Source organism: Anolis carolinensis, unplaced genomic scaffold (genome assembly GCF_035594765.1).
Source record: "Anolis carolinensis isolate JA03-04 unplaced genomic scaffold, rAnoCar3.1.pri scaffold_9, whole genome shotgun sequence".
NCBI classification, from domain to species: Eukaryota; Metazoa; Chordata; class Lepidosauria; order Squamata; family Dactyloidae; genus Anolis; species Anolis carolinensis.
In genome coordinates, this window is record NW_026943820.1 from 10,135,435 (window position 1) to 10,157,242 (window position 21,808).

The window sequence follows — 21,808 nt, forward strand, 5'->3', positions numbered from 1 at the left end:
CAAGGAAATTTGGAAATTAGCAATAAATGATAAATTGACATGAAAATTTAAATGTTTAAAAAGGCCCAAGGAAGAAAAATGATTTTGAAAGTATATGGAAGAAATTTATTGAAGAAACATTAAGGAGAGAAGATGGGAATCAACCCCCACCAGAAGAAATGAGGTTCTGGTTGGACTATAAAGAAATGGAATCTGGTGATGGGGAGCACAACAGGTAGAACACTGGGGGAAGGAAAAGATTTAATTATAGGAATTGTAAAGAATTTTCTTTTCTTTGTAACAGAATGATTAGTAATGTAATAAAAAAATATTTAAAATAAATAAATAAATACATACAATTTACAGCCTAAGGAAGGGAGAAAGGAGAAGCTGAAGGGAGAGAAAAAGAGCCCAAGTAGCAACGGGAGGAGAAGGAGGCAATTTATCAATATACAATTGGTTGATAAAGACTTAAAATAGTGCATAACTACTAAAATAATGTATAAATATTAAAATAAATATAGCGTCCCAACTTGACAGATTTTCACTTATTGCGGGTGGTCCTGAAACGTAACCCCGGCAATAAATGAGGGAACACTGTATATACCTGCGTACCCATATGTAAAGCATACCTAACAACATATTGTCTGTATCTGTCTTCTCCTTCCATCGTGTTTCCCCACTCTCATTACTGGAAAATCTGAATAGTAAACTTCTTTGGCCAAGAGACTAAAGTATGGATGGAATGCTGAGTTTGATCTAGACCAGGGGTCCCCAAACTAAGGCCCAGGGGCCGGATGCGGCCCTCTGAGGTCATATACCTGGCCCCCTGTCAGGACCCAGGCTGCAGAGCATCCAATAACCATGCACAGAGACCAGAATCTATCTAATATCTTTATTAAAGGAATATATAAAGTCAATAAAAACAAGTGAAGAATATAGTTCAGAAGTAGACCTTTCAGGAAAGGTCAAATATAGTCCAGGAAAACAATGTCCAATATGTGATATTAGAGTCCAAAGTTATAATCCAATAACCGAAACACACACTTTGCCAGGCAAAGTGTGGGGAAATGGCAGGGTCCTTTAGTCCAATGAAGCTTGACAACAAGGCTGGAAGCAAACTAGATTCTTGGCAACAAGGCTTGATACGTGACTACAAAGACAATAAGCAAGAACAGGGTCCGTGGCGAGGTCCGTGGAACAAGGAAAGCTTGATGCTAGAACAAGGTCCGTGAAACAAGGCTTGGAACTTGGTCCTGGAGGCAAGGGACTGGAGTAGCGTAGTCCACACACGATCTCACTCCACAAGGTGACGAATTGACTCCGCAAGGATTTCTTTGCGGGCAAACACCTATATAGGATCTTGTTTTCCCGCCAAGGAACACTTTCCCTGGGGAACAAGAAACGAAACCCATACTGTGTCCAGATGCATGACTCCTTAAAGTTTCCCAAGGGAAACAGACTTAATCAGCTAATTGTCTGGCAGCTATCCTGGCGCTCCTGCGAGTCGCCTCCCGAGCGCCTCTATCTCGATTATAATAATCCCGGCGAGAAAATGGGGGAGATTTCTGCTCAAGGCTTGTTTGGCTGACTTCTGGTGGGCAAACATCTTGCAGGTGCAAGGGCTCCAATTCTGGCTGAAACGGTGGGAAACCCAAGTTTTCCTCTTCATCTGCCACAATAGTACTGGGAACGGGACTACATGGCCCATGAGTCATCACACCCCCGCCCTCAGTTTTATAATATAATATATTGTATATACATATAATATTGATAATCATATTATAATGTAATACAATATAACACTAATAATAATACCATATAATAATATTAATTATATATTCTATATTACATATAATATTACTAATAATATTACAGTATAGTGGTATAGTTCAATATAGTAATATATAATGCTAATATTGTGCTATACTAATAATATAATATATTGTATGTACATATAATTTGTAAGCCACTCTGAGTCCCCTTTGGGGTGAGAAGGGTGTGATACAAATGTAGTAAATAAATGCAGTAAATAATAAATAAATAAATTTTAGACTTAGGCTCACCCAAAGTCTGAAATGACTTGAAGGCACACAACAACAACAACAACAACAACCCTAATTAACTTGACTATCTCATTGGCCAGAAGCAGGACCACACTTCCCATTGAAATCCTGATAAATGTATGTTGGTTAAAATTGTTTTTATTTTTAAATATTGTATTGTTCTTTCGTTCTTGTTGTTGTTGTTGTTGTTGTTGTTGTTGTTGTTATTCTTGTACTACAAATAAGACATATGCAGTGTGCATCATAATTTGTTTGTATTTTTTTCAAATGATAATCCGGCCCCTCAACAGTCTGAAGGATTGTGGACCGGCCCTCGGCTTAAAAAGTTGGAGGATCCCTGATCTAGACTCTGATCTAGACTAAATGACACCATTTACTAAGACATTGTATACAATAGGTCTTGAACATCCACCTATTTTGGTATCTATTGGGAGCGGGGAGAGGATCCTGGAACCAAACCCCTTGCATGCTAAGAACCCACTGTACACATTCCTGGGAATTGGCATAGCTGATATTAAGGATCACTATATTTTCTTTTTAAGGCACACTAAGTATTTCTTGTAACCTTCTTCCCACTGTAATAAAGTCTTTGAAAACATTGTGTTTTCACAATTCAGGACACATTCTGCACAAAAATTCACACATGGTTTTTCTGCACAGAAAACAGCATTTTCCTGGGCAAATATTATTTCTTGCTCATACATTGCTCCTTTCTTTTCAACAATGTGTGAATTTTGCACTCATCAGTCCACAATTCTTCTCATCAAACATTCACAACACTTGAAAAATATTTTTAAAACAATTTTCAAGTATTTTCAACTCTTCTTTTGATTCTAAGTAGATATTAATTTCAGCGGCACTTCCCGTCGCTGTATATTAGCTAGAAACATGAATAGATTAAAGTGTTTATTTCATGAAGTTTGATGTGAAGACATATATTGTACAACACCCTTATCCACAGATTCTACATCCACTGTTTTGCTTATTCATGTTTCAAAATAATATTTCTCTCATAAGTGTGGGCCTTTCTAGGTCCCCCAGTGTGATTTTATGATATATTCCTTACCCACATATAGTCATTAGGAACATTAGGAAGAACTTCCTAACAGTGAGAGCTGTTCAGCAGTGGAACTCTCTGCTTCGTAGTGTGGTTGAGGCTCCTTTGGAGGCTTTTAAACAGAGGCTGAATGGCCATCTGTCAGGGGTGCTTTGAATGCAGTTTTCCTGTTTCTTGACAGGGGGTTGGACTGGATGGCCCATGAGGTCTCTTCCAGCTTTATGATTCTATGATTCTAAAATATAGAATTTGTTATCATCTACAGTTTCAAATATTCACGGGGATTCTTAGACGATATACCCCATGGATACAAGTGTTGTGCTATAGTTCCAAAGCCAAATATGCAAGAACTGTGCTGGAAGGCATTTATATTTCACGCAGGACTATCTTTGAAAAACCGTGGATGCCTTTTGCATCAAGAGTATTGTTTTTAGCTGTGTACTACATTAATAAATCAATGAAAACTCATAGAGTCAGTCAACAAAGATGTATTTAAACGGGGCTCTAGCTTGTTTTTGATGTTATTATTGGAAAGGCATTTAATAAGAAAGCGATCTCTGCATATGCACAAGATGCCATCAATAAGCAATATGTGTGGTATACACTGCCCTAGCCACTAAAAAATAAAGTTAGAATTGGATTGAGGGGAATATTTGTTACCTATGCAAACAGGTGTCAGTGCAATATTTTTTGCCATGAAAAAAAACTATTCATTTTCAGCTCCCGAAACTTAGGGGGAGGCAAGAGAACCCACACTCTCCCCAAAGATTTATAACTTTCATTATTTCACACACAGACAGACAGACCAATATTGACCTCCTGGCTTCTCAGTATTCAAGTCATCCATCACGTGTGCCAGTTTGTGGTGTTTATTTAGATTGGGGCTTTACAAGCCAGTCGTAAAATATGAAAATTATTTCCCAGCTGATTTTAAGAAAAATAAAAAAGGTACCCAACTATATGTGACCTTTCCTTTTCTTCAGACCCCTCCTTCTTTTGTTCGGGTTTGAAGTGTGGGACCTTATTCCTGGAGTTGTTTCTTCCTTCCAGGAACACGTAGTTTCTTAGTAGTTGTATGTTTTTTGACACATGAAGATAACAATAAGATAAACAGTACTAGCCAGCAGCTTAAAAAACATTAGCAGTAGTGCCACCAACACAATCAATACTAACAGCTTTTGGGGGGGTTTCAATGTATTCTGTCTCCTTTCTGTAACTCGATATTAGAAAGGAGCGATGCTATGTGAAAATTGCCAATATGGTGGCCTTCCTCCATCCTTGATCATGCTGAATAATACAATATAACCTGGCTATTATAAGGAAAAAGTAATCTTCAAAGTAGACTTGAATTCTGTCTTTTCTGAATTGCTCTCCGCCTCCGCATTGGTAATACCAACACTGTTTCTAATATTGAACGACAATTGGAGACAGTCATTTCAGTCCATGCTTTCTAGGGTTCCCACATAAATCCACCTCCTTTGGAACATGCTCATTCAAGTATAATTCGTTTTTTCCTTCTCTCTTTACAGTTGGAGAACTTCAAACTCCCTGTTTTTATTGCTTAATCACAGAATTCAAATGTTTTCCATGTAGTGCTGTCCCCATCATTCTCATTGAACATGCCCTAAAGGTATCTCAAAATTTAAACTGATTGCTCCCACGGTGTTGTTGTTGTTTATTTGTTCAGTCACTTCCAACTCTTCGTGACCTCATGGACCAGCCCACGGCAGAGCTCCCTGTCAGCCATGGCCACCCCCAGCTCCTTCAAGGTTAAGCCAGTCACTTCAAGGATACCATCCATCCATCTTGCCCTTGGTCAGCCCCTCTTCCTTTTTCCTTCCATCTTCCCCAGCATCATTCTCTTCTCTAAGTTTTCCTGTCTTCTCATGATGTGGCCAAAGTACTTCATCTTTGCCTCTAATATCCTTCCCTCCAGTGAGCAGCCGGGCATTATTTCCTGGAAGATGGACTGGTTGGATCTTCTTGTGATCCAAGGCGCTCTCAGGATTTTCCTCCAACACCACAGTTCAGATGCATCTATCTTCTTTCGCTCAGCCTTCCTTATGGTCCAGCTCTCGCATCCATAGATTACCTTAGGGAATGTCATTGCTTTCACTATGCAGAACTTTATTGCCAGTGTGATGTCTCTATTCTTTACTATTTTATCGAAATTGGTCATTGTTCTCCTCCTAAGAAGTAAACGTCTTCCGATTTCCTGGCTGCAGTCTGCATCTGCAGTAATCTTCGTGCCTAGAAATATAAAGTCTGTCACTGCCTCCACGTTTTCTCCCTCTATTTGCCACTTATCAATCATAATTTGCCATAATCTTGGATCCCCCCCCCCCCACTGTGCTATTTTGGAAACAAGAGGAAGTGTTGCTTGCAGTAGAATTTCACTTACTGTATAAACTCGAGTATAAGCTTAGTTTTTCAGCCCTTTTTTAAGACTAAAAAAGCCCCCCTTGGCTCATACTCGGGTGAGGGTCCTGGTTGGCTTATATTTGGGTCAGCTTATACTCGAGAATATATGGTACATTTATTATTTTTCTGTATTATTATTGGTATTATTACATTTATTATTTTTCTCTATTATTGTTGCTACTATTAAATTTATTTTACTCTATTATTATTATTATTATTATTATTATTACATTTATTATTTCACTCTGATCTTATTATTATTGCATTTATTATTTTACTCTATTTATTATTACATGTAATTATTATTATTATTATTATTACATGTATTATTTTACTCTATTATTATTAAAAGGATACATACGCACATTGACATTGAAGAAGATGAGAATAATGATTTGATCAGAGTTGGACAGTCTTATCTTAAATTTGAGCTTTACGTAAATATTCAAAAACATTTAACCTACTGATACCTCAATTCATATAATTTCATTGGTATTTATTTTTATTTCTTAAATGTACCACCCTCAGCTTATACTGGAGTCAATGTTTTCCCAGTTTTTTTGTGGTAAAATTAGATGCCTCGGCTTATATTCGGGTTGGCTTATACTCGAGTATATATGTTACTCCAATGTGATTTTTTAAAATGTGTATAGCTTGTAGTAAATGACATGCTTGGCATGGAGAAGGTTCCCAGGTCCAATCTCTTGTAGCTCCATATTGGAAGAAACTTTGTCTCCAACCCTGCTCAGCCCTTTAGGACCATAAGGTAGTTTCTTATATTCCTTCAGAAGAGTATTTCACAGGCACCAACTGGCTTAGCTTTATCAGTGTGGTTCTAATATATACTTACAGAATCTGATCTGAATGTATTTATGACTTTTAGTTTATCTAAAGAACATAATCACAGGGAATAACCACAGAACATGGCCACAGGGAATGTTTCCTGGAACAAAACCAGAATTTAGACCTCCTAAATTATGACCGTCAGTAATATTCTTGATTGTGCCCACCCTGATACTAGGACATATGCAAAGCTAGAATATATTTATCTCTTTTTTTCCTTGCCAGAATCCACGGTTGATAAGCTTGAGACAGAAGCTTCAAATGGCAGAGACCCAGCCATCTGGCATGTTGCCTTGAAAGTTGCTTGGGATATAAAGACTCCAGGATTGGCAATACCGCTTCACCAGGGAGACTGCTACTTTATGCTCGGTAATATTCAAATTGGGAAACGTGATTCATTGTTTCCATTCCATTCAACCCTCCTCACTCATACTGTATCCTGAAGGTTATTACAACCTGCCTTAAGGGGCTGCAAGCAAATATAATCCAAAATTAATGGAGGGTAGTTGTGACTGTGGTGCACAGTTGTAGTCAAAAGTGCTATATACTGTGAATATTTTACTGTATTCTGTATACTAGCACATGCCTTGTAAGCCACCCTGAGTCCCTTTTGGTAGATGGTGGCGTGATATAAATAAATACTACTACTACTACTACTACTATTATTATTATTATTATTATTGACAAGGAATAGGTACTACGTAGCTTAGAAATGAATATCTGGAAACCTGGATTCAGTAATAAGCAAAGTTTTCCAAGCAATTGGTTTTAGAAGAGGTAGATGGCATTTTGACAACAGATCAGAAAAATTCCAATTATACCTATATACGAAGAGACACATCTCAAGATCGTGTGAAATTAAGTTTATTATTGAAAATGTTTTGGGTGTGCTTTTAGTATTTTTTTGCTTTTCTGCCCCTCAAAGAGTTCCAAAATTTTTGAGCTCAAGTGTAGAGAATATAGTAAAACCCTTTATTGCAGAAGGAAAGGGTGGATGTGAAAAGGTGTTAAAAATGAAATTGTAACGGTTAGTTCAAACACCCACTTTTAAGCTCTTTCCTTCATATGTTTTTTTCCAGGTGAATATCAAAGCACACCTGCAATTGTTCAGTTTATGGTGAGAATGGATAATCACTTCTCTCGATTTGTTTTTCCAAAGGGTTAATTGGAAGAGATCTGGTTCCTTTCCTTGTATTTGCAAAGAAGCTTTTTCTTCATGTTTGAAACCTGATCTTTACAGCTTCCGTGAAAGAGAAACACTTTAGCTCGATTTATGAAAATATACTTTTATGAATAGGCAACTTAGCTTCAACATTATGATTTCCAGTTTTTCACCAAAAGCAATGGAATAGCTACCACTGCAATATTGGGTTGCCAGGTCTGGTTTGTCCTATGTGCTGAGATTTCTGTTCCAAAACCTGAGACATAGATATTTGTAATATCATAGAGGTAGACTTTGGTGATACTACAAGTGTGATATTGCAAAAGGAGGCACCTGGTACTATCATTAAGCAGAATACAGTAAGACTCAGAATAAGCCTCAGTCTTTTAAAATACATAATTCAAACTAAAAATGCCTTGCCGATACACATGAGAAAAATACAGGTTTTGTCTCCCTTATCTTGAAATCCAACATCTGAAAGACTTGAAAAGTTTTAGTTTCCAGCTGCAAATTTCTGCTTTTGGGGAAAGGGGACTAGTCTCACGTCCAGTGCTGAGTTTACCTTAGGGAGCTCTGATGAAGGAAATAGAAGAATGAGAAATTGGGGAGGACTCTACTTACACAACACCCCTATAAAAATGAGACACGCGGGATGCTTCTGTGTCCCTTTTTGCTGTTCCAGTGATTTCAAGGGGGGATTTTATCCCACCAGTCCTGGTTACTTTGCTAAAAGGACAAAAAGTATGTTATCACTTGAGAGCATTTGAGACATCTGTTTTTTACAGGAGTTTTGTGTGAGAAGAGTCCTATCATCTTTCCCCTCTTCTTTCTCCACCATCAGGAAAGTTTGAGGAAAAACTCATTGGATGCTGGATGTGTGACTAGCCCCCTTCCCCTCGTCTCTCATTCATTATGTGTAAACAAATCCAAAAAGTGGAAAAATCTAAAATCTGAAAAACTTCTGGTCTCAAGCATTTTGAATAAGGGAAACTGAATCCCCCCCCCTCTCTCTCTCTCTCTGTCTGTGTCTGTGTCTGTGTTTGTGTTTATATATACACACACATTTCAAGGCCATCCTCTCACACTGAGGTTCGTCCATTTTCTGTGGACTGGAGAAGAAGGGACTAGCTCTGAGATGCTAGGAACCTTATTAGAAAAGGAAGACACTGTCCTTTGACCATTGAGTACCTCCTTCTGATACTTAACTTCTCCTGGTTCTTGGCATGACAGTGACCAAGATTATCAGACTGATTTGGATGCCTTTCCCAGGAGTCCCACCCACCATGCTATACTATTCTATGGAATTTCTGTTTCAAAAATGACAGAGGAGGAGGATGCAATATATCTGCAGCACGTGGACATGTCTCAGTTGATCCCGTCTGTTGTACTCTCGCAACTTGGTTAAGTCAGGTTGTCATGGTCTTAGTACTAAATTGAAATCCTCCCCTCTCTCCTCCCATAGACCCTCCATCCTCCCACTCTTTGAGAAGTAGCCATGACCAGGTTTTGCCAACAGATTTACAATTGTCACTAATTTTTGCCGACCGTGACTTCAGAACACAATGAAGCAAAACACACTCTGGGGCTGTTCAAAGAGAGAAGTCTGAAGTTCACCACAGCTGTTTCCTATACATCAAAAGTTGCTTGAAAGGTTAGGGGGTTTACACTGGGTTTGGAGATGACTTCAGCAGCCCCTTTTTTTATAGGCAGGGAAGGGAGGTCGGCCTGGGCAAGGGATTGAACAAATTATAGTTCAAGGAGCATCGGGACTTTTTTTATTAACCAGAAATTGGGAGCACACATTTTGTATGGATGGGCTATGGTTGAGGGAACTGTAACATTAAATGAAAAAAAAAAAAACTTCCATATGTAAAGTCTGGTTCATTCCTATTTCCTTCCAGTTCATTTCCCTCTGAAATTTGACCCCTTCATTTGATCTCTGTACTTGCTGTATCTTTATTTGCTAAGACCCCGAGCCTCTGAAAATTATTTGTTGTTGCCAAACTTTGATCATGTGAAGTTTGGTAAATCTGCTACATCTTGTTCAATTGTCTGCTAATTAATCATAAGGGGCTTCTCTCCTCCTCCTTTCTCTTTCTGCTTTGTGCGTTCTTCTGGTTCTTACAGAATGATGCCTTATTAGGCGTATTCGCACTCTGTGGTGGCTCATATTTTTGCTTTACATCTGCCAAGTGAGAGGAAAGTTTGCCCAATCCCTGCTTTCTGTTTCCAACAGTGGCCAGCCAGATGTTTTGTTGAATGCCTGGAGAACCTCAAGTGTTTGGGCCAAATATACCAATGTGTCTCTATGGAGTCCTCTATAGAGTCCCACATTCCCTTCCCCATTATAGTGGGAAACCTTCAAAGCTGAAATGATCTTTTGTGTGTGTGTTTCGTTGGCCCAATAAAGGTACCAATGCTCTGTGGATTTTGGAGGTGGTCCCATTATAGTCTAATAATAATAATAATAATAATAATAATAATAATAATAATAATAATACACTTTATTTATATTCTGCTTTATCTCCCCGGAGAGAATCAGAGCAGATATAAGGCACTCAATTTTGCCTTATATGTGTACTTGTAGTCTTGTTTAAATTTTAGACATCTTGAAAGGTTGACAGACCTCTGCTAAAATTTGATTGCTAGCAGGAAGAGATTTAAATAAAAATAATGTTATTTTTGCCATAAAGAATCTTCCACAGCCTCATACAGTTGTCTGTACTGACCAAAACATCTGTAAATTGTATGCCAAGACATCTGGAGCACAAGAGGTTCCTCAAGCCTGATTTAGAGAAAGACCATGAAATGATTCTTCTTTTGCAGCATCTGCTACTTAGAGATGCATTACTATCTAGCTTATAGCATAAGACAATTCTGAAAGCTTTGGCCTTCCAGGTGCTTTTGCTCACAGAGCTCATCGGCCACTTCTAGCTTGATCAATGTTCATGGATTATGAGAGTTGTAGGCACAAACATCTGGCATGGAGAACATGTACAATGTCACAGGTCAATGTCTATCTCATGCATTTCTGTGGTTGCGTGATGTGCCTTCATTGTGTTTCCAGAGATGACCTAGGGTAAGATGATGAATAGAACAGGGAAACCCAATGAAGTTTATTGCACACGTGTGTCAATTTCCTAGAGTCCTTATAGCAGGGAAAAGTTGGGATAAATGCAAACAGACAAACAAAGATTGAACTTAGATGTCCTGATTGAGAAACTTCATCTCCAGTTTTTGTCGTGTTTTACCCTTCTCGGTGATTGACCATAATTCTCCAATGTGCATTCCCAGATGATTTGAATATGACCCACCAGCACTGTGTCCTGGCTGGCCAACAGCCCAGATTCAGCTCTACCCATAGGGTGGCAGAGGTGAGTGTGAGAGGATTGGGTTGCCATTGCAGTTATTGTGATTGTCATCACCATCACCCTTCTCTTCTCTTTTCTCCCCCTACTTTTCTTCTCTACTTTCAAGGGTAGTCCAACCCAACCAACCTACATAACAGTTGTCTTTCTTTTAAAGGAAAAATGGAACATTTCATTAAATGTGCAGTGCATTGCATATCTATATCTATATATATAAAAGAGTGATGGCATCACGGCAGCGGACAAAACAACAAAACTACAGGCCCCCCAACCTCGAAATTTAACAACAAAACCCATCATCCACGGCTCTAGGTTGATACAACAAAAAGAAAAGAAAAATAAAGTCCTAATTAGAGGGAGAGGAATAATTGTTTCTATCCAATTGCTGCAAGTTACAAGGCTAAGTTCCACCCACTTGGTCTCCTAGCAACCTACTCAGCCCAGGGGACAGGCACAAGAGTTTGGAGAGACCCCTAAGGGCCATCCAGCCCAACCCTTTCTACTATGCAGCAGGACACAATCCAAGCATTCACAACACATGGACAACATATAAATACTATACAATACTACACAGAGACATAGACCCCCCTCTACCCTCACCACTTTCACAGTACACAAACAACCAAATGCATACTAAACATAAAGACAACCATACAACAGACATTCAATACCAACACTACCTCAACAATTTCTCACCAACACCACCAGACAACACCACAGCAACGTGTGGCCAGGCACACACACACACACACACACACACACACACACACATATATATATATATATATCTCCTGTTGTTAATCCTGAATAATTGTCAATGAAATGTTAGACTGAAACACTTTTTGCATTGTATGGCTGCAATCGTGCTTCTACTGTCCATGCTTGTGGCTCTCATATACTTGCATGGGATACCTTAAATTTTACCCTAGATTCCATGCAAAAAAAAGTTTCATACAGTTGTTGTTTATTTGTTCAGTCACTTCCGACTCTTCGTGACCTCATGGACCAACCCACGTCACCCCGAGCTCCTTCAAGATCAAGTTAGTCACTTCAAGGATACTATCCATCCATCTTGCCCTTGGTCAACCTCTTTTCCTTTTTCCTTCCATTTTCCCCAGCATTATTCTCTTCTCTAAGCTTTCCTGTCTTCTCATTATGTTGCCAAAATACTTCATCTTTGCCTCTAATATCCTTCCCTCCAGTACGACCCCCATATCCACAGTACGTGAAGATTCATTTATCAAATTCTGACAAAATCTGGCTTCTCTAGGCACTTTGTAGGCCCTCCAGCTCAATATTCTTGGATGGGAAGTTCTTCATTTCAATAGGGTTCACCATTATCCATGGCTTCACATATCCACACAAAGTCCAGGAATGTGTCTTCTGTGATGCGGAGTTGTACTGGATGGATGTATATATTCTGTATATACAGTAAAAAAGGTAAAGGTTTTTCCTGACATTAAGTCCAGTCATGACTGACTCTGGGGGTTGGTGCTCATCTCCATTTCTAAGCCGAAGAGCCGGTGTTGTCCATAGACATCTCCAAGGTCATGTGGCCGGCATGACTGTATGGAGTGCCGTTATACACTTATCCAAGCTTCACTTATCCAATGTTCTGTATTATCCAACACAGTCTGCCTTTTACTAGTCAATGTTTTAGTAGTAAATGTTTCAATGTTTTGGTGCTAAATTCATAAATACAGTAATTACTACATAACATTACTGTGTATTGAACTGCTTTTTCTGTCAATTTGTTGTAAAACATGATGTTTTGGTGCTTAATTTGTAATATCATAATGTAATTTATGTTTAATAGGCTTTTTTCTTAATCCCTCCTTATTATCCAACATTTTCGCTTATCCAATGTTCTGCCGGCCCATTTATCTTGGATAAGTGAGACTCTACTGTATTTCAGATTTCAATATTAACGTCAAAAATACGTAGTATGATTTTACATAGGATTTGTGCTACATTAGAACAGGACAGACAAATATTGCTTAAGTAAAATAAACATTAAATATTAAAATAATCACAAAAATAAAATAAGGTGTAAACACTAAGTTAATCTGGGAATTTGCTATTGCAATGCATCCAATGCACTTTATGTTAGTTTAATAGTATAATTAGAATATTATCACACTTATATTAGCTTAAGAGTGTTCTAAATGTCTCTTAAAAGGCATGTTATTTGTACTTTGCAGCAAAGATGGAACTCTCTGACCTTTTGCCAGTGTGTTATCCCGATATTAAAATGCACATGTACTTATGCAGACAAGAAAAAAGGAAAGGAAAAGAAAAGTTCTTCCTTTTTAGAAGCTCTTCCTTTGTTTTTATAAACCTTTGTGACCTCACATAATATAGTATGGAAATGTTAAATACAAAGAATTAGAACACCAAGGGGTCCTTTCTCAAGGTTATTCCTGGAGATTTCGCTGCCCTTATAAATATTTAAACTGAAAAGGATTTTGATACAGGCACTTCCTTGTGCTTCTTGAAAGAAAAGTCTGATTTTATGTTGTGTGTGTTCTTCTGATACGGAAGGAAGTTTTGTGTAAGGGGAGGATTTACTGTCCAGTAATTACAGCCTGTGACACATTTTTTTTGTTTGGAGCATTTTTCTATATCTTCCACCCCTGAGTGATGTATCTTAACCCCACTACATTAGGCAAAATATTCTAACATGCAGTAATGAATAAAGATGAACAAGACATTTTAATCCACAGTCTTCACATTGAAACTAATTAGACTTCAATAGACAAACGTTTCCAAATTTTAACTCTTCAATTAAAAATGCTTTCTAAGCCACATTGAGTCTCTTGGTGGTAGAAAGGCAGGGTATGAATTGAACAAATAAATAAATGTAAAGCACAGTCCAAAGATGTATATTGGGGTTGATTCCATGGCAGTTAAAGTGATGTCAAACTGCATTAATTTTGCATTGTAGATGCATCATTGGTCTGTTGATATAGCCTTCAAGAACAGTGGTCAGTCCAGTGTGAGGATAAGAGTTGCTTTATGGAGGAATATTCATCCATCCATATCTAATATATGCTATCTATCTATCTATCTATCTATCTATCTATCTATCTATCTCCATACATAGATATATCTATTTATGTGTCTTATACAGTATACAAAATCAGTGGAACTCAGTATAGTAAAGGTAAAGACTTTTCCCTGACATTAAGTCTAGTCATGCCCAACTCTTGGGATTGGTGCTCATCTCCATTTCTAAGCTGAAGAGCTGGCGTTGTCCGTAGACACCTCCAAGGTCATGTGGCCGGCATGACTGCATGGAGCGCCGTTACCTTCCCGCCGGAGCGGTACCTATTGATCTACTCACATGTTTTCAAACTGCTAGGTTGGCAGAAGGTGAAGCTGACAGCGGTAGCTCACTCCACTCCCCAGATTCAAACCACTGGGGGCTCAGTATCATATAACCATATTAATTCTCAAAGTGCCTTGGGTTGGTTTCCTATGGCCGTTCAGTTTTGTTTCAAGTTAACTCTTCTTTCTGTCTCCAAAAATTGTTGCAGTGCTCACAAGGGACTCTGACGTATATTATGGGACGATGTGATGCAGTACTTGAGAACGTGCATACTGATGCTGAGTTGAGATGCCCATCCTTGAAATCACTGGATATCAGCGATATAAAGAGAACAGGAGAAACACATAATGAGGTAAGAGGAGCTTGCATTTTTGGTGCTTCATTCAGTTGGCAAAGGTTGTAGCTAAAACATAGTTAAAGGTAAAGGTTTTCCCCTGACATTGTCTATTTGTGTCCGACTCTGGGGCTTGATGCTAATCTCCATTTCTAAACTGAAGAGCCGGCGTTGTCCGTAGACACCTCCAAGGTCATGTGGCCACTGGCATGACTGCATGGAGCACCATTACCTTCCCACCGGAATGGTACCTATTGATCTACTCACATTTGCATGTTTTCAAACTGCTAGTTTGGCAGAAGCTGGGGCTAACAGTGGGAGCTCACACCGCTCCCCAAATTAGAACCGCGAACCTTTCAGTCAGCAAGTTCAGCAGCTCAGCTGTTTAACCCATTGCACCACCAGAGGCTCCAGCTAAAATATAGGACAGCTTCAACTCAAATAATAATAACAACAACAACAACAACAACAATATAATTATTATAATTACAATTATAGTAATTGCATCATACAGTCCTAAACACTTGGGAAGTGTTCGACTTGTGATTTTGTGATACGAAATCCAGCATATAGATCTCCTTTGCTGTGTCATACTATGTCTTTATGTCAATAATAATATTAATAATATGCTACATTAATAATAATAATAATAACAACAACAACAACAACAACAACAACTTTATTTTTAAACCCCACCTCCATCTCCCCGAAGGGACTCGGGGCAGCTTACATGGGGCCAAGCCCAAATAGTTACAGTCATTGTAATAAAACACATTGGAATTAAAACAGATCAATAAAACATAGTAAAAACACACCAAAAATAAACATGAATAGGATAAAAACATGAAAGCATGCTAAAGGTCTCAGATTCCTTCATAGTATTTATAGAGGCAGTAAGAAGTTCATCCCAACATCCCAAAGAAGTTCATTCCAAGTCTTTGTGCATTATTTTTATGGACTTCCATTTGTGCCTCTGAATCAAAACAATTGGATCTCTTCTCTGCATAGATAGCAGGTTGTCAGTTTATGGACTTTCAGTCACCCTCTCTATCCATTCCATAGGATGGGTTTTTGGTCAGTATGGGGGTTAATTCTATTCGATATGAGGTGCCCCTCCCCATGATAAATCTCATCTTTGCCACACATGTGGCCCACTTCTCTGTGGTTTATGTTGCTGCAGAGACACGTTTCCTTTTTCAGGGATGGGTGTAAACGGGAAGCCTAGACATCTGCAGTGTTAATACAGATCTTTGATTCTTCCTTTTAAAAAAAGAAAAAGGAAAGAAGAAAAGAAAAAGACCGCATGCCTTTTGTACACTAATTATAGGGTAACGTTTGGTAGGTTCATGGCCTAATACGACTGGTATGTTGTTAATCTGCAAGGCATATGTTTGAAGAAAATCTCAGTTTTACATCCTGAATCCTAGAGATATTGCAGTGCTTTAACAAGATTTCCAAGGGTATGGGAAATTGTGCAGCTAAGAACAAAGGAAATAATGTAAAAGTAATCTCTCTCTCTTTCTCGCTTTTTCTCTCATACATATAGACATACTTTGAAACAAAATGAGTCTTTGTTTTCTTCTCCAATCTTGCTGTACATTTATATAGGTCCAACCTCTGAATACCATCTCAAACACAACCAGTCTGGCCTTATGTGGAAAGCTAAGTAGGGATGGGTTGGTTAAATACTTGGGTAGTATTCCACCAGGGAATCCCTGACTTAGGGGCCACGTTTAGGGAGAGGCCCTGCATGGTGGAGTGTTGACTTTGGACTCTTGGAAACCAAAGTTGGAATCCCCATTTGACCAACAGTAAGCCACATTCTCATTTTCAGAATAAGGCAACAGCAAAGGTTACTTTGAGAAAATCTTGCCCACAAATCCTCATGATATGTTCAGCTTAGGGTCACTATAAGTTGGAAACCACTTGAGAGCACAGACAATGCAACATTAATCAAGAATCTTCCAGCACGGCTAGAAAAAAAACCCTACCTGCAAACCGAGAGCTTTTTCTTCGTGTACTCTGTGAATGCACACTAATGGAGAACGCTGCGCCTGCGCAGGCTCCAACAAATACTCTTCCAAGCTAAAGTTTGAAATTTGGCGGTAACCCCGCCCCTCTTCCCGGAGGGTATAAAGGGCGCCCTCCGCGCCCGCTCTCCAGTTCCTTTTTTTCCGCCGCAAAGCTCACTTCGGACTCTTCGTTCTTATGTCAACCACGCGTTTTAAACGGTGCACTCAGTGTGCCGCTAAGATTCCAGATTCCGACGGCCACGCTAAGTGCCTTTTCTGCCTTGGCGAAAGTTACGTCGTCGGTACCTGCCGTTTTTGCCTGGCATTTACAGCTCAGGCCCGAAGAAATAGAGCTGCGAGACTCCGCGCAGCTCTTTACGAAAAAACTCTTGCTCCTGAGGCTTCCACTTCCACCTCGGCCTCGATGGCATCCAGGCCTGCTCCGTCGGTATCATCTAAAACCTCGAAAACTTCGAGACCGCGACCGACCAAACCGCCCTGCACGGTGACCACCGCTACGGTATCCACCTGGTCGGGCAAGATGGGCCCTTCATCAACTTCGAGTTCGGTGGCTTCAGCCATTTCCACTCGATCCCGCCTGGCTTCGCCGCCATCTTCTTCCGCCATGAAGATTGCCTTCAAGAGGGCTCAGGAGGAATCCAGATGGGCTCAATCTGACTCGGCAGCTGTGTGCCCGATTCCCCTGACGCCGGGAAAATCGCTGAGGGTCGCGTTGAAGCAACCCCCAGCAAAGAAACGAATGATCCAGAGGTCGTCCTCCTCAGCGTCTTCGAAGAAGGACGTCCCCTCCTCTGGACCTTCCTCTAGGAGATCCTCTCCTATCCAACCAGCACAACGCCTCCGCTCCTCTTCCTCTCCTCATGGTCAGTCCTCGGATGCGGACGCTCAAGCCTCCCCTGACCGGTCGGTCAGGACGGTTATTAAGGCTCCCCAGCCGGCACCATCTCGTCTTCCAGCTCGACAAGAACTCTTTCCCCCGGCTCAAACACCTGAGAGGGGTAGACAGATGACGCGCTTAGCCCGCGCCGCCCAGGCCTCCGCGTCCAAGGGCGTTCCTCCACAGCCGGCTCTCGCTGCTCCTGAGGTAATACCTCATCAGGACTCTGTGCTTGTGTCTCCTCCCCGGTCCCCTCAAGGGCCCGAGGAGGATGACCCCGATATCGAACGCCCCGAGCGATACTCTCCGCCTCCGTTGTCTCTCTCGGTCTGGTTTCAGTGGCCTCCATCCTCCCGATGCTCCGACACGGAGACTACTTCGCCTCTATAGACTTACGCGACGCGTATTTCCACGTCTCGGTGCGTCAATCCCACAGACGCTTCCTTTCCTTCAAGCTCCTGGGACACTCTTACCAGTTCACAGTTCTCCCTTTCGGCCTCGTCACGGCCCCAAGGGTCTTTACAAAGGTGGTCGCCGTGGTGGCAGCGCACCTCAGGAAACAGGGCATTATGGTCTTTCCTTATCTGGACGATTGGATGATTGTTGCGTCCGACCCCTCATCCCTTCAAAACCACGTCTCTCAGACTCTTTCTCTCCTCCAACGGCTGGGCCTTCAGTTGAATGTCTCAAAGTCTCAACTCCTCCCAACCACAGAGATCCGCTTCATCGGAGCTCTCTTCAACTCCATCACGGAAACCGCCTCCCTACCGAAGGACAGGTTCCTAGCCCTTCAACAGCACCTTTCTCTCCTCCTCCGCAACCGCAGGATCCGAGCCCACGCGGTCCAAGTTCTTCTGGGTCACACGGCCTCCACGGTCATGGTTACCCCTTTCGCCAGATTACGTCTCAGACCTCTCCAAAGATGGTTTATAGACTCTTTCAAACCCCATCGGCATCTGAGCTCAATGTTTCTCACGGTACCGAACCACGTTCGCCTCTCCCTTCGTTGGTGGCAGGACCCAGCGAACGTTTGTGTGGGACTTCCCTTCCATCCCTCCCTCCCGTCAGTCACCATCACGACCGACGCCTCCAATTTTGCGTGGGGAGCCCACATGTCGAACCTCACCGTCAGGGACCTGTGGTCCACCCAAGAAAGGTCTCACCACATAAACTTTCTAGAACTGTTATCAATCTTCAAAGCCCTCCGGGCGTTTGCTCGCTTTCTTCCCCACAAGTCTGTTCTGATCCAAACGGACAACGTAGTAGCTATGTACTACATCAACAAACAAGGGGGTACGGGCTCGAGAAAACTCATGGCTCTCTCGATGGACATTTGGCTATGGTGCATAGCGAGACACATAACTCTGTCGGCAGTTCACCTTCCGGGGGCTCAAAACACACTAGCAGACTCTCTAAGCAGAATAACAACCTCCCCCCACGAGTGGCGTCTCGATCCCGAGATCCTGAAATCCGTCTTCGACGATTGGGGCTGGCCAGCTCTGGACCTTTTTGCCTCCCCCTCGAACGCTCAACTTCCTCGCTTCGGAGCGAGACTACCTCCAAAATCGACTCCGGGCTGTCTCGGAGACGCGTTTCTCCTCGACTGGACTCTCGAACCCGTCTATCTTTTTCCTCCCTTCCCTCTCATCTCGAGGGTAATAGAGAGACTCTATCTAACACCGACATCGGCCATCCTGATCGCCCCTGCATGGCCACGCCAGCTGTGGTATCCTACGCTACTCCGGATGTGTGCGGATCCTCCCCACACTCTCCCAACTCTCCCTCATCTACTATCTTCGCAGAAGGGACAGGTCCTCCACCCCGACGTCCCGTCCCTACACTTAACTGCCTGGAGGATACTTCCTTAAATTCTCTCCACCCAGACCTGCAGGCGATCCTTCGTGCCGCTCACAAACTGGCCACATCGAAGGCCTATGCTTACAAGCTGGCAAAATTCCAAACCTTCCTTCGGGACCGACACGTCGATCCCGCCTCTACTTCGATCCCGCTGGTCATGGACTTCCTACTTTCCCTTGCGGATCGTCAACTTTCTCTGGCCTCGATAAAATCCTATCTCGCTGCTCTCTCCTGGCATTTCCAACGTCAGGGACAACCCTCTCTCTTTTCTAACAACCTCATTAAGACCTTTCTTCGAGGTTACAACAACTTGCACCCTCTAGTTCAACCTCCGACTCCCGGATGGAGCCTCGAACTCGTCCTTTCTCAACTAGCTTCAGCTCCCTTTGAATCTATGGCCTCTGCAGACCTTCACCTTCTCTCTTGGAAGACTGCCTTCCTTATCGCTATCACCTCTGCGCGCAGGCCTTCGGAACTGGCTGCTCTCCGGGTGGACGAACCCTATCTCCGTTTCCACCACGACAGGGCTGTCCTTCGCCCGGACATCACCTTCCTACCTAAGGTGGTCTCTGCTTTTCACCTGAACCAGGACATAATACTTCCTGCTTTCTTCCCTAATCCTTCTTCTTCTCTGGAACGGAAACTCCATCTCCTCGATGTCAGGAGAGCCCTCCTTTTCTACAAGGACAGGACTAAGGACATAAGTAAGTCACCTAGACTGTTTGTGGCTTACGCTACCCATAAACTGGGCGAACCACTTTCTTCTCAAAGACTCTCACACTGGATTGCTCAGACTATCGAGCTCGCTTATCAGCTGGCCAAACGCCAACCCCCTTCTTCGATCCGCCCTAGATCGACGAGGGGCCTTTCCACCTCTACGGCCTTCCTGAGGGGCGTCCCTCTCGACTCCATCTGTCGAGCGGCTATCTGGTCCACTCCATCCACCTTTGTTTCACACTACAGAATGGACTCAAAGAACCTCAAGGACTCGGCTTTTGCCAGGTCTGTCCTTTCCTCCTGCCTTACCTAATGTGGTTGCCTTACTCAAAACCAGTTTTTCGGATTTATCCTTCTTACAAGCTGACCGTTGTCATCCACCCCGTTTGTAATCGATGTGCTCAGGGGTTCATTAACGTAGTGCTTGTGTACTATACTTACCCACTGCACTGAAATGTATTTCATGAATACTTCTACCTCTGTTTTCAGGGAATGAGCTTATGCCTACCTCTGTATTTTCTTACAGACTATTGCTCACATACAATGTTGTGATTGTGTTCTGGATCCTAATAACAAGAATCGGTTTTTTTGCACTATATGCTATTGCATCGTTTCTTTGACCGTTGCACTTGCTTGTTTTTGCACCTTGTGCTCAATAAATGTGTTGTTTGGACACTAGACTGGTTATCGGGTTTGCTATCCCACCTACCTACACCTCAGCTTGCTAGTCTCCATTAGTGTGCATTCACAGAGTACACGAAGAAAAAGGACAGGTTGCTTACCTGTAACCGTGTTTCTTCGAGTGTACTCTGTGAATTCACACAATCCCGCCCTTCCTTCCCCACATGCAAACCTCTCCCTTTCTCGCTGCCTTTGCGGCGTAGGAACTGGAGAGCGGGCGCGGAGGGTGCCCTTTATACCCTCCGGGAAGAGGGGCGGGGTTACCGCCAAATTTCAAACTTTAGCTTGGAAGAGTATCCGTTGGAGCCTGCGCAGGCGCAGCGTTCTCCATTAGTGTGAATTCACAGAGTACACTCGAAGAAACACGGTTACAGGTAAGCAACCTGTCCTTCTGCAACTCAGAGTTGATAATCTAGGACAGTATGGCCCTTGCCCTTCTTACTAGAAAAATATTTTAATTTAACATTTGGAAAAAAAAATGTCTACCCTTCTTACTGCTTTAAGTCAGGGGTCCCCAAACTAAGGCCTGGGGGCTGGATGCAGCTCTCCAAGGTCATTTACCTGGCCCCCGCCCTCAGTTTTAGACTTAGGCTCCACAAAGTTTGAAATGACTTGAAGGCACACAACAACAACAATCCTACTTAACTTGACTATCTCATTGGGCAGAAGCAGGCCCACACTTCCCATTGAAATCCTGATAGGTTTACCGTATGTTGGTTAAAATTGCTTTTATTTTTAAATGTTATATTGTTCTTTCATTTACTAATATTGTGCTGTGGTAATCTATATATATAAATGAGTGATGGCATCACGGCGACCAACAAAGCAACAAAACTACAGGCCCCCCAACCTTGAAATTTGACAAGACAACCCATCATCCACGCCTCTAGGTTGATACAACAAAAATAAAATAAAAATAAAATCCTAATTAGAGGGAGAACAATAATTGTTTTTATCCAATTGCTGCCAGTTAGAGGACTAATCTCTGCCCACTTGGTCTCCTAGCAACCAACTCAGGCCAGGAGACAGGCAGACTTAGGCCTCGGCCTGTTCCACAGATTATCTAATTTGCACTGGATTATATG

The 21,808-nt window shown here is 41.8% G+C and overlaps 1 protein-coding gene across 2 annotated transcripts in view; it reads left to right on the plus strand.

Moving 5' to 3' along the window:
* The window catches only part of fto (FTO alpha-ketoglutarate dependent dioxygenase), a 326,740-nt gene that overhangs the window by 69,288 nt on the left and 235,644 nt on the right, over positions 1-21,808 (plus strand). For both annotated transcript variants that reach the window (XM_062961914.1, XM_062961915.1), the window contains exons 4-6: positions 6,592-6,735; positions 10,823-10,902; positions 14,433-14,576. In XM_062961914.1, coding sequence (XP_062817984.1) covers positions 6,592-6,735; positions 10,823-10,902; positions 14,433-14,576 — 368 coding nt within the window. The remainder of the gene's footprint in view (positions 1-6,591; positions 6,736-10,822; positions 10,903-14,432; positions 14,577-21,808) is intronic.